The 13942-nt window shown below is 34.3% G+C and overlaps 1 protein-coding gene across 1 annotated transcript in view; it reads right to left on the minus strand.

Moving 5' to 3' along the window:
• The window catches only part of KPNA5 (karyopherin subunit alpha 5), a 66737-nt gene that overhangs the window by 49655 nt on the left and 3140 nt on the right, over positions 1-13942 (minus strand). The window contains exons 2-5 of the mRNA XM_012460434.3: positions 9047-9180; positions 6917-7018; positions 6678-6777; positions 1550-1644 (exon numbers count right to left, since the gene is read on the minus strand). Coding sequence (XP_012315857.1) covers positions 1550-1644; positions 6678-6777; positions 6917-7018; positions 9047-9180 — 431 coding nt within the window. The remainder of the gene's footprint in view (positions 1-1549; positions 1645-6677; positions 6778-6916; positions 7019-9046; positions 9181-13942) is intronic.

Genomic DNA, 13942 nt, shown 5'->3' on the forward strand with positions numbered 1-13942 from the left:
TTCAGCCTCCCAATTAGCTGAGTCTACAGGTGCATGCCACCAAACTCAGCTAATTTTTATTTTTTTTTAGAGATGAGGTCTCTATTTTCCCAGGCTGGTCTCAAACTCCTGGGTTCAAGAGGTTCTCCCTCCTCAGCTTCCCAAAGTGCTGGGATTACAGGTGTGAGCCACCATGCCCAGCAAATCTTCCCACACTGTGCTGTCTACACATGCTATCCTCTAAACCTAATATTAATTTTCCTCTTTTCAGTCTGCCAAAGCCTTCTTCAGCCTCAAGACTAGTCCTGCAACACTACCTTTGTGAAGTCTTAAACATAAACTTCCCCTAAACAGAATAAGTGTTCTGTGTTCCCAGAGCACTTCATGTATAGTTCTGTTAGAGCACTAAGGATACTATGTTACCACGGATGTTTTTTATGTCTGTCTTTCCCAGGAGAACGTGAGGAATTTTCTAGACAGGACAACATCTTAATTTTGGAACTACAATATCTTACATAATGCTTGGCTCAAACTAGCTCTCAATAATTTTATTTATTCATATTCAATCATTTCTTCTTTCATTCAATTGGAATTAAAAAGCCAAATAATAAACTATCAGGAGTTCTGGGTTTTAGTGTGGACTTAGGTCTTATATGAAGCAACAGGACTAGATTTCATGATCTCTAGTTCAAAACAGTTGACAATAAAAGTGTAACATGACTGAGGTAGCCTCTTAGAGACCCTTATTGTAAACATTCTCAACAATTTTTCACATTCACACATGCAGTACATTCCTTTGCTTATACCAAAAACGTGAGGATCTTTCCCAAATTACTCAGCTACACAGACCACTACACTTAAGTTATAAATTCAACAACTGTTACTGAAGTAACAGTCCTCCACTATTGACAATAGCAGTTATAAGTTAGGTGTATGTCTTGTAAAATTCCTGATACATAGATAAAATTCCAACCTGTACTCTGACTTAATATACATAGCAGTGAATGTCAGGAAAATCAATTTTTTTTTAACATTAAAATATTGACAAACTTTAGTAAATTACCATTGGTAGCAAATTATTTGGAAGACATCTTAAAATTGTAACTATATAATGGTTGAGAACCAATGTTCCTAACTCTGGTCATATTTTTACTAGATAATACTAAATACTAATTTATTCTGTTTTTTAAAAAAAACAATCAGTTAAAAGTGTTTTAAGAGACAAAAGTTATAATCTTCGCTAGCTAAGAATCAAAATAAATTTAACAACATTTTAGTTTGAAGTTTTCTAAAACAAAAGTTATTAAAGGTTAACAACTATAAATTGTTTATTAACATTAGTAGTGATTTTATATACTTTTCCAAAATTGCTTAATAAAACAATAATTCCTAGAAAAAAACTAGTACTCCAACCATGTCCAAGGCAAGAGAGGTGGCACTACCTTTTCTTTTAATTAACAAGTATTTATTTAATGCTCACATTAGAGTCAGTACTGCAAAAGTTGCTTTCATCAGAAACTTTAACGTGTCATTTCTAGAGAAAAAGTAAGAAAGAAAACTTTAGACTCACTTGTAAAGTGCAATTTTCATTTCTTTCAAGAAATTTCACAAATCTCTGTACAACTCCTGGTTTCTGTATAACTTGATCTATTGGTGGATTAGGTTCTAAAAATTTAAAAAGACTTGTTATTATGAAAACACATAAAGAAAACAATCTGGTCCCTGTGTCTATTAACAGGGCACATAAAATAACTCTTTCCTAGGTTTCCCTGACCCAAGATTAAAACACTTAGCTAGATGTAATTGAAGGAAAATGTTCTCCAAACTACAATGCTTTCTGTACATTTTGCAAATTCCGCTTTCAATTCACTGCAATAAGAAATTTTAAAAATATTTCCTACATAAATATTTAATTTCACAAATTGAAGACTATTGAGGAGGACACCTTTAAAACACTGATCATTTATTTCTGTTCCAAACTAAAAATACCAACTGAGGAATAAAGTTTCCACTAATTCTTTATAGTACTACCCTCGATTTCTAAACATATCTCCTTCGTTACCAACCATAATTTGCCTAATGTCTGTCAAACAAGATTCTTTTTGTCAGGAAATTATTTTTTATAGAAATGTTAATGGACTGCCTGTAATTATTGATAAATTTTCATGAAATGCAGATAGCTTTTGAGAATCATAAAACCTCTAGGAAGTTTATATGAAATCCAGACAAAGATATTTCAGGTACTGGTTATCTAAGTATAAAGAACTCTTTCTTCTACCTTGGCTTCAGCAAAACGTACCCTCTATGACTCTTCAGTAACTTCTCTATTGGTTTTCCTTTGAGGTAGTCTTATTCCTGTTTATTCTCATCTTAGAAAATGTACCTATTTTGTTAATATAGGTACCACATATTATTACTACTTGTGATAATTCACAAATCTAACAACCTTAGCTGAATTCTCCTTCCTTAGATTTCAGACCATATTCCTAAGTAACTATCAGATGTATTTTTATTTTCACACCTTTTAAAATGTATTTTCACACCTTATTTTAAAATGTAGCATAACCAAAATCAAACTCATTATATTATCATGGCTATTCCTTCCCTTGCCCTGCATCCACCACCCAAATTGTATATTACTGAGTTATTTATTCATGTAGTCATGCAAAAGAGAATACTCATTTCCACTTCTGATTCTTTTCTTCTTCCTCTATTTGACTGTGTCACTGATCATAAATTACTCATAGATTAATGTTAGCATATTGTGTTTAATAAGTAGTATTAATAAGCAAATGGTGGACATAAAACATCTGTACAAATCCTTCTTTTTTATATAGAAAAATATTTTCATTAAGTTTTAAGTCAGCTCAAATCCTAGAAACCATGTTCTCAAGATTTACTTAGAAACAGACTTGTTAAAAAGATTTACTTAGAAACAGACTTCCTTCTTCCTTTTCATTTTTCTACAAATGTGCTATTCTTCTAACTTGGGCAAAATTTAGAAAATTTCTGCAAAGTTAGTAAAGTTACATCCATCAAGTTTTGTTTAAGTGTTCTAAATGAAAAGCCCCAATTCTTCAAAATGGAAGAATTAATTCCAGACTCTAACTTACACTGTTAGAGTTATAAAGCATCAACAGGATAAAACAGTAAGTATTCTTAATCATTTTACCCTCCACCTTAAAAAAATCAAAACAAAATTATAAGCCTGCAATTATTACCTTCACTATCTTGTTTTTTACTTCCAAAGAAAATCATAAATACATTATCCTATTTTGTTTTAAATTTAATGGGCAGAAATTTTGCCTTGCTCTTTTTGAGAAAAAGAAATGAGAGAGAGGAGGAGGATAATACAGGGTTTTGTGGTTTGGGGGTAGGGTGAGGTAGGCATTGAGACTGTCAGCTATATATATATGAAAGTAAATGTAGATCTGATACGATATATATACACACACACCCCTAAGAACCCAAATATAATTTCTTCCTGGAGAATTAAAAGCAACACATTTATCTTTATGTTCATCTAAAAGAAAGCAATTAAAGTACACTTGGATTGTCAGCTAATCTAACAGGTATCATGAACTACTATTAGTATTATATTGACAAGAAGACAGTCTATATAATCTTATAATGGTGATAAACTGCTACTGAGAAGACTTTCAGTCATTATGGCAATGACTTTTAGTCATTATGTCAATAAGTAGTATAGGGGGAATATCTGCTTCAGCACTGAAAACCAAGCAACAGTCAGGCCAAAGAAAAAAGCTTTGGAGAAATTTCTACAAAACTGGAATTGAAGAAAAGGATGATTTGTGATTTACATCCACGAGACTGGCCATGACAAGCAAATAAATAGGAGATCGTGCAAAAGGTCATCATCACAGACTAAAGTCAGAGGAGTAAAAGCTGGAGCTAAGATAGGCTGTGGAGTACCCAGGGCATATTTATATCTACCTAGTGTTTACAGTAAGAATACTAATTATAATAAAGAAATACTTGCAAAAGAGGCAAAGTTCCCTGTTATTTCTGCTTCCAGTTCTGGGCTCTAGATGCTTCCTTTCCCATATTTTCTACTTTGACAGATCAAATAAAAACACAGTAAATCTATTATTTTTCTAATCCTGATAGATATGGCAGGAACTCACATTAATCAGTAAAAGAAAACATCTATAATTCCTTGCTTTATGTCCAACTGGGCAAGCATAATTCCATTACAAAGAAGAAACAGAGAAAACAATTGTCTCTATGAAAGACGGTACAGTTTAACAGAAACAGAATACCTTGGGGAATTAGAGTAAACGAGGACAGAATCTTCTGATCAAAGAATTTGATACCCAGATAACTTGCTTAAAGACATCAGAAATATAGTATGTAGACATATAAAGGTTTAAAAAAAATTGTACCAATGCAATTTTCCCAGGGTGAGGGTAAGAAGGGTAGAGGTCAGGCATAGTGGCTCATACCTGTCCAGCACTTTGGGAGGCCGAGGCGGGTAGATCACAAGGTCAGGGGTTCAAGACCAGCCTGGCCAACATCGTGAAACCCCGTCTCTACTAAAAATACAAAAAAGAAAAAATTTAGCCAGGTGTGGTGATGCGTGCCTGTAATCCCAGCTACTCTGGAGGCTGAGGCAGGAAAATCGCTTGAACCCAGGAGGCAGAGGTTGTGGTGAGCAGAGATCATGCCATTACACTCCAGCCTGGGAAACAGGGCAAGACTCCGTCTCAAAAAAAAAAAAAAAGAAAGAAACAGGTAGAAAATCCTTCAAGCAATGCTCTAATACAAAAATTAATCAAGATAAAGAATTCAGTAATGAGAAAGTGGTATAAAAACACTGGTGGCAAACTCTAAAACTCTTAAAACAATTAAATCTAAAGAAATTCTGTTATCAGTATGACATGTATGTCAAAATAAAATCTTGAAAGAATATGATAATTTAAAAACAATTTTAAAATATTAATCTGACTCAGAAAATAATCCCAATTATAAAAACCAAAACTGTGAAGTATGGTGAAGAAGGAAGAAATCATTGTTGATTGCATAAGGGTTTCTTGACATTACTAACGTATGTGAAGAATAGAAAATGAAAGTTAAATTTATTTATGAACATAAATTACAGTAAGAAAGGAAAGCCTTGTAATCTAAGCTGACTTGATCAGAAGATTTCTTTCATTATTCATGTGTCACTAAACTCTGTCTCTCTTAGGACGATAAGGCAGTTGGACTAAGGGCATTTTCAAAACCTTATCAGTTCATATATACAATTCCATAAAATTAGAATTACTAGTTCAATAAATTCCATATATGGGCTAGGAGTGGTGGCTCACACCTGCAATCCCAGCACTTTAGGAAGCCGAGGCAGGTGGATCACCTGAGGTTAGAGGTTCGAGACCAGCCTGACCAACATGGAGAAACCCCTTCTCTACTAAAAATACAAACTTAGCTAGGTGTGGTGGCACATGCCTGTAATTCCAGCTACTCAGGAGGCTGAGGCGAGAGAATCACTTGAACCCAGGAGGCAGAGGTTGTGGTGAGCTGAGATCACACCATTGCACTCCAGCCTGGGCAACAAGAGTGAAACTCCATCTCAAAAGAAAAGAAAAAAAATTTTTTCATATATGAAACACAAGACAAAGATTTAAAGTTTTATTTAGTAACAAATTCTTATTAACTCAATATAAAATTGGTCAAATAACATAGATAGGCAATCATGTATAATAAAGAACCAGTAAATAAGGCAAAATATTCAACCTAATTACAAAAAAATGCCAAATAATGAATTACTATTACATAAGCATTTATTTTTTTCTTAAAGATAATTATGAGGCCGGGCATGGTGGTTCACACCTGTAATCACAGCACTTTGGCAGGCCAAAGTGGGAAGATAACTTGAGCTCAGGAGTTTGAGACCAGCCTAGGCAATATGACAAAACCCCGACTCTACTAAAAATACAAAAAAATTAGCTGGGTATGGTGCACGCCTGTCGTCCCGGCTACTCAGGAGGCTGAAGTGGGAGAATCACCTGAACTTGGAAAGTAGAGGCTGCAGTGAGCCGTGACTGTGCTACTGCACTCCAGTCTGGGTGACAGCAGTGAGATGTTGTCTCAAAAAGAAAAAAAGGTAATTGTGACTGTTGGCAAAAATAGTGAAATGAATGTTTGTACAATCTGAAGATGGGAGTGTAAATTAATATACCTTTGACCCCCTACTTCACTTTTATTAATGTGTATTAAGGAAATTTTATACTGTATAACAATTATCATAGCATTTTTATGGTAAACAAAAATTGAGAAAAATTTAAATGCCTGATTACATTATTTTGTGATTTAAATGCCTGATTACATTATTTTATGCTCATATTCTATGTTATGGTACCATTTTTAAAATCCTCTCTAAAAAATATTTCTACAAGAATTAAAAAATATACATCTCTAACCTTACCTCTTGGCAGCAGGCTTAATCATTTTTATATCTGCCTCTTTAAATGCTTTTATATTTTACCATTTTTCTACAATCAATGTATGTTACTTTGATAACCTCATGTTCAAAAATGGATGTTACTTTAAAATATATTTTACAGAGAATTTAACACCTGTATCTGGCAAAGAAAGGTATTTTAAAATTTTTAAAAACAATAAAATAAAGCTCTACTACAAAATCCTATAATATCAAATAAGCATACAAAAATAATTCTTGCCTTTAGAAAGCAGCTTTCTAAATTTCTGTGTTGCTGTTAGCTGTTGATCAGCATTATTAGAAAAAATCATCTGAACCATATCTGTGGTAACAACTTCTTCCTAAAACACACACACAAAAATATAATTAGCATTTAAATATTTTGCATGAATAATTTTGCATGCATAAATATTTGTTATAAATACTATTGCTAAAATTATTGTTGAGGTATAATTTGAAATACATTTTTGTAAAGTATACCTCTGGAATGGGTACAGTGGAACTAATATCTGGATCCTGTATAGGGCTTTCAAGCATAGATTCATCATTTCTGGGCAAAGAGACATTTCTGCGTTTGAACAACTGTAATAAAGAGAAATCAGTTTACACATTGAGCTTTCCATAAAACATTCAATTACCATAGAATTCCATGTTTTCATTTGAGTGGACAAAAAAAAAACAACTATCAATTTTATAACTCAAAATTCTGAATATTTGAGTATTTCCCAATCATTATACCAGGAAGATCAAAGGTATTTATAAGTCAAACTTTCTGGGCTAGCTTTTGCCTGCACAGACTACTTCATGGTATTTTTATTTTCAATCTCAGATCTTTTACCAACAGTAAGCCTCTAAGTAGAGTACACATAATCATTGTGTAGCATTTGAAAAAGCACATATTCCCACATGGGATTATGAGATATCTAAGAATTTTTCCAGGAAAACTTAAAAAGCACATCTCTTACATAGGAAAGATAACCTCTGAGACATTAACAGATTTAGTGTATCTGATTAACAAGGAATAGAAAACAACTCTTAGGAATGACAGTCCTATGCTTATTAATTCAGAATCAGATAAAAATGAAGAAAAAAAGAAGAAATACGGTGAGCTCACTAAGAGAGATTTATAGGTACAGTCAGCCCTTCCATATCTGTGGGTTCCACATTCCCTGATTCAACCAACCTCAGACCAAAAATAATAATAACAATAAAAAATAATAAGCCAAGCATGGCAGCACATGCCTCTGGTTTCAGCCACTTCAGAAGCTGAGGTGGGAGGATTACACAAGCCCAGGAGTTGGAGGGCAACCTGGGCAACACAGCAAGACCCCATCTCTTAAAAATCAACAACAAAAAAACCAGTATGATAATACAAAATAATAAATTTTTAAAAACAATACAGTATAACAACTCAACTACACAGCGTTTACACTGTATTAGATATTATAAGTAATCTGGAGATGACTTAAAGTATACAGGAGGATGTGTGTAGGTAATATGCAAATACCATGCCATTTTACATAAAGGACTTGAGCATTAGTGAATTTTTATATCCACAGAGGATCCTGGAACCATTTACTCTACGGATACCAAGGGATGACTATACATTTCCTAAATCAAAATTTGAGGGAAAAAAAAAAATCTGATTATATTCTTTTTGATAGCTAAATAAATACCATTCTTCTTCAATATGTAAACAATCTTCCTTCTAATCATTCAACACAATTTTTTTAGTACCTACTATAAAGGGCTGTGCTAGATGCTGTAGATTGGGAGATGAGAAATTATAATCATATTTCTGAAACTGGCCTTGCCTATTACATGCCTGTATTCCTAGCATTATGGGAGGCAGAGGCCAGAAGATTGCTTGAGGCAAGGAGTTCAAGGCCAGCCTGGACAATATAGCAAGACTCCATCTCTACTTACAGAATAGAATAGAATAGGCCTTATTCTACTTTCTTCACTGCTAGTCCTTTTCACATATCAGTTTTTCTTTTTTTTTTTTAATTTTTTTCTATACATATCAGTTTTAATTCATAAGTGTGAAGACCGCATTCTTCCATTTCTTTATAAATACTTCTACATTTAAGTATATCTTGGAATAAAAAATGTTGAGATGTACTTTTAAATGATCTTATATTCTTTATGTCACATATGCAAAGTATAAACAGAGATACAGCTGATAAGACAACAGGAGGAACAGTATGAGTATGAATAGCCTGGGATGATGACAATAATTTACTTACGGGCAAGAATTATGAAAACTAAAAAGCAGCAAATAATATATAATTAATGTTTTTTTAGGGGGCAAATTTTACAATGACATATGGAAGTGATCTAAATACACACAACGGGAAAAATTTCTTAGCAGTAGGATAAAAATATGATTAACACACAGGTTCATCAATATAACAGGAAATCCATTTCTCCCAGTAACTAACAGTAGCACAGGGTTCTGTTTCACAAATTTGCAGTTATGATACCTGGAGTCTAATAAATAATAGGTTTAGCTATATTTAGTTTCTTAAAACATTTCCATTTAAAATTATCCAATAATTAGCAAATAATTAAACTTTTAAAAAACAAAATTAAATAGCTAAAAACACCTACCTGTTCTTCCCTTTTTTGTTTTCTAAGCTGTATTCCTTCTTCTTCTCTTCGTCTACGCATCTCTTGAGGATTTAGGGCTTTATTTTTATAACTTTTCATTCTATAGTTATCTTTCCCTGGACTAGCCATGGCATCTTAAAGGAAAGAGATAAGAAAACAGACACCAATAACTCACTCTTTCAAAACAACATGAGACATTTAATCTAGCAACTAAATTCAGGCTCAGTGATTAACAGAACAACAAAACCCATTCTGAAAATTATGTACAAAGAATACATTCCCTTAATTCCACATCAAGATTAGAGAAAAATGACCAAATATTTTAGAAATAACATATTAAACCAATAATTTTGGTCTAAACAAAGACAGTTTATCCTATCTTATTGATTAAAAGATGCAACAACCTTTCCTGCCTCCCTAGCGCCCACAGTATTTTAACCTTTCTGAAAATTACTGTCAGGAAATAACCATGAATTATTTGGGTAAAAAAAAAAAAAAGTCTTCTAAATTACAGTTTCTGGCTAGATCAAGAAATAACCAGCATTGAAGTGTCTTATTTTTAATGAAATATGGTAGTAAGCTCCAGTAAGTACATCTCAAATATTTATTGGGTTCTGGCTTCTTTCACTTACTGAAGGCATTGGGGGTCAGGACTTGAATTATGACTTCAATATCAGTTTTTAGTATTCCAGTATAATTAGCTCTTTTGAAATACTAAAAAACATGTACACTTTATTTTTAAGTAGTTTTATTATTTACAGATGTATTTTAAAACGTTAACATTACACACATATTTTGTAAATATATATAAATATATTGCATATTTGAAACATATATGCTAGTTTTACTTTTAGAAAGTGAATTATAAACTTTTTAACAATGCAACAGTATTGATATCTTGATATTATCTTATAGAAATATTAAAATACTGATATTATAACCTATTCTGCATTTATACATCACACACACACAAAATCAGCCTAAAGCAGGGTGCCAACTCCAGTTTAACATTAGATAATTAGTGAGTATCCACTATGTTATTCTGTTAAATTCAGAGGACATACGCATGTCCAACCAGAGACAATGTTGTGACCAATTTAGCTTATGAAGTAAACACAAGAAAAGGAGAGGTTGGCATCTATCTGCCATCCCTGATATTGAAGAGGCAGACTAATGAATTGGCAAATTTTATTGTAAGCGGTAAAGTAGACTAAAATACATGCTTTAAGTCTTGTGAGAGCAGTGAAGATATGCTAACTAATTGTGCCTTAGGGACCTCTGAAAGCTTCATGCGTATCCTATCTTAAAGGAAAAGCAGGAAAGAGAAACGGGAAGAATCAAGCATTTCAAGCAGAAGGAATATATGCAAAGGCAAAGTTTTTGAAGAAGCCTTAAATAACCAAGAACAGTAAAAGATTCAGTGTGTCCAAAATGAGGATGAATGGGAGAACATAAAGCTATAAAGGTAGATTAGAGCGCATATGGTTCCTATAATGCAGCTATGAAATTTGGACTTAATCTTAAGGAACAGAATTAAAGAAATTAAGGAAAAGGTGGTTTCACATAGCTCAGAGAGAGATAAGAGAGATGCTGAAGAGGTGAACTAAACAAGTTACTATAATGAAAACATGGAAGACAAGTTGGATTACAGAAACATTTCTGAAATTGATTCAGTATAAATCAATATCATTAGAGGCCAAATTAATCTAATTACATTAGAGGCCAAATGAATGTAACAGATATCTGGTGAGGAAGAAAAGGGAGTTGAGGATGACTCTATGTTTTTAACTGAGCCACCTGAGTGGTAAGACAGAGAATACAGATGGAGGATCAGAGTAGCAGTTGTTCTGTTTACACACCGGCTTGTTTCTGAGACAAGAATAAGAATTCAGTTATTTTAAGTTTATTTTTAAATTTATATTTAGTAAAAATCACTCTTTTGGTATACAGTTCTATGAATTTCACAAATGCACAAGCATGTAACCATCACAATCAAGACAGAATAGTTCTGTCACCCCCACAAACTCCCTCAAGCTGCTCCTATTAGCCCTCCCTGACCCTTAACATCTGGTAAAAACTGAATTCTCCATCCCTACAGTTCTGCCTTTCCCTGAATTTCAGAAAAACTGAATCATATAGCATGTAGTCTTTTGAATCTGGTGTCTCAGAAAAGGAATAAAATACCTCAGAATACAGCCAGCCAGTGAGGTGAAAATCTCTAGAGTGAGAATTACAAAACATTGCTCAAAGAAATCAGAGAGAACACAAACAAATGGCAAAATATTCCATGCTTATGGATATAAAGAATCAATATCATGAAAATGGCCATACTGGCCAAAGCAATTTACAGATTCAATGCTATTCCTATCAAATTACCAATGACATTCTTCACAGAACTAGAAAAAAACATTTTAAAATTCATATGGAACCAAAAAAGAGCCTGAATAGCAAGGAAAACCTAACCAAAAAGAACAAAGCTGGAGGTATCATATTACCTGATTTCAATCTATACTACAGGGCTACAGTAACCAAAACAGCATGGTACTGGTACAAAAACAGATACATAGACCAGTGGAACAAAATAGCCCATAAATAAGGTCACATGCCTACAGTCATCTGATCTTCGACAAAGCTGACAAAAACAACCAATGGGGAAAGGACTCCCTATTCAATAAATGGTGCTGGGATAACTGGCTAGCTACATGCATAAGATTGAAACTGGACCCCTTCCTTAGACCACATAGAGAAATCAACTTTAGGTGGATTAAAGACTTAAATGTAAAACCCAAAACTATAAAAACCCTGGAAGACAACACAGGCAATACCATTCCAGACACAGGAATAGTCCGAGATTTCATGATGAAGGGGCCAACAGCAATAGCAATGAAAGCAAAAATCGACAAATGGGATCTAATTAAACTTAAGAGCTCCTGCACAGCAAAAGATACTATCAACAGAGTAAAAGACAACCTACAGAATGGGAGAAAATCATTGCAAACTATGCATGTGGTAAAGGTCTAATGTCCAGCATCTATAAGAAACTTAAACAAATTTACAAGAAAAATTCAAACAACTCCATTAAAAAGTGAGCAAAGCACATGAACAGATACTTTTCAAAGGACATACATGCAGCCAACAAGCATATGAAAACAAGGTTAACATCACTGATCATTAGAGAAATGCAAATCAAAACTACAATAAAATACCATCTCACACCAGTCAGAAAGGCTATTATTAAAAAGCTAAAAAGATCCAAGTATGGTGGCTCACGCCTGTAATCCCAGCACTTCGGGAGGCCAAGGCATAAGGATCACTTGAGCTCAGGAGTTTGAGAGCAGCCTGAGCCACATAGTGAGACAGATGCTCTCACAAAACATCGAAACATTAGCCAGACATGGTGGCATGTGACTGAAGTCTCAGCTACTTGGAAGGCTGAGGTGGAAGAATCGCTTGAGCCCAGAAGTCAAGGCTGCAGTGGCTATGATCAAGCCACTGCACTCCAGCCTAGGCAACAGTGAGACCATGTCTCAAAAAAGAAAAGAAAAAAAGTCAAAAAACAAATGTAAATTAGTTCAATCATTGTGGAAAGCAGTGTGGTAATTCCTCAAAGAGCTAAAAACAGAACTACCATTTGACCCAGAAATCACATTACTGGGTATATATCCAGAGGAATATAAATCATTCTACCATAAAGACACACTCACACAAATGTTCACTGCAGCACTATTCACAATAGCAAAGACATGGAATCGACCTAGATGTCCATAAATAACAGAATGGATAAAGAAAATGTGGTACATAAACACCATGAAATACTATGCAGCCACAAAAAAGAATGAGATCCTGTCTTTTGTGGTAACATGAATGAAGCTGGAGGACATTATCCTTAGCAAACTACTGCAGGAACAGAAAACCAAATACCACATGTTCTTACTTATAAGTGGGAGCTAAATGATGAGAACACATGGACACAAAGAAGGGGACAACAGATACTGGGGACCTACCAGAGGGTGGAGGGTAGAAGGAGAGAGAGAAGCAGAAGAAATAACTATTGGGTACTAGGCTTAGTACCTGAATGACAAAATAATCTGTACAACAAACACCCATAACACAAGTTTACCCATATAACAAATTTGCACATGTACCCCTGAGCCTAAAAGGTAAAATAAACAACAACAACAAAACCAACAAAATAAAACTGGCTTCCTTCATTTAGCACAGTATTTGAGTCACCTATGTTGTTGGCATCTATCAACTCTCTTCCTTATTGCTGAGTATTATTCCACAGTAGGGACCTATCATGGTTTATCTGTTTTCCAGTTAAAGAACATCTGGATGGTTTCTAGTTTTTGAAGGTTATGAATCAATTTGCTACACATATTCATGTAAAGGTGTTTGTGTAAACATAAGTTTTCATTTTACTCAGTAAATATCTAGGAGTAGAATTGATGGATAAGAAGCTGCCAAACTGCTTTCCAAAGTGAGTATATCATCTTGCATTCCCATCAGTAATGTATGAGAGTTCCAGTTGCTTTGCATCCTGTCTCCACTTGATAATGTCAGGGGTTTTTGTTGTTGTTGTTGTTAGTCATAGCCCTTCTAATAGGTGTATTGTGACTCTGGTTTTAAACATGTTAAATATGGCCGGGCGCGGTGGCTCACGTCTGTAATCCCAGCACTTTGGGAGGCCGACACGGGTGGATCATGAGGTCAAGAGATCGAGACCATCCTGGTCAACGTGGTGAAACCCCGTCTCTACTAAAAATACAAAAAAAAAATTAGCTGGGCATGGTGGTGCGTGCCTGTAATCCCAGCTACTCAGGAGGCTGAGGCAGGAGAATTGCCTGAACCCAGGAGGCGGAGGTTGCAGTGAACCGAGATCGCGCCATTACACTC

Source organism: Aotus nancymaae, unplaced genomic scaffold (genome assembly GCF_030222135.1).
Source record: "Aotus nancymaae isolate 86718 unplaced genomic scaffold, 86718_ANA_hifiasm-v0.15.2.pri h1tg000040l, whole genome shotgun sequence".
Taxonomy (NCBI): Eukaryota; Metazoa; Chordata; class Mammalia; order Primates; family Aotidae; genus Aotus; species Aotus nancymaae.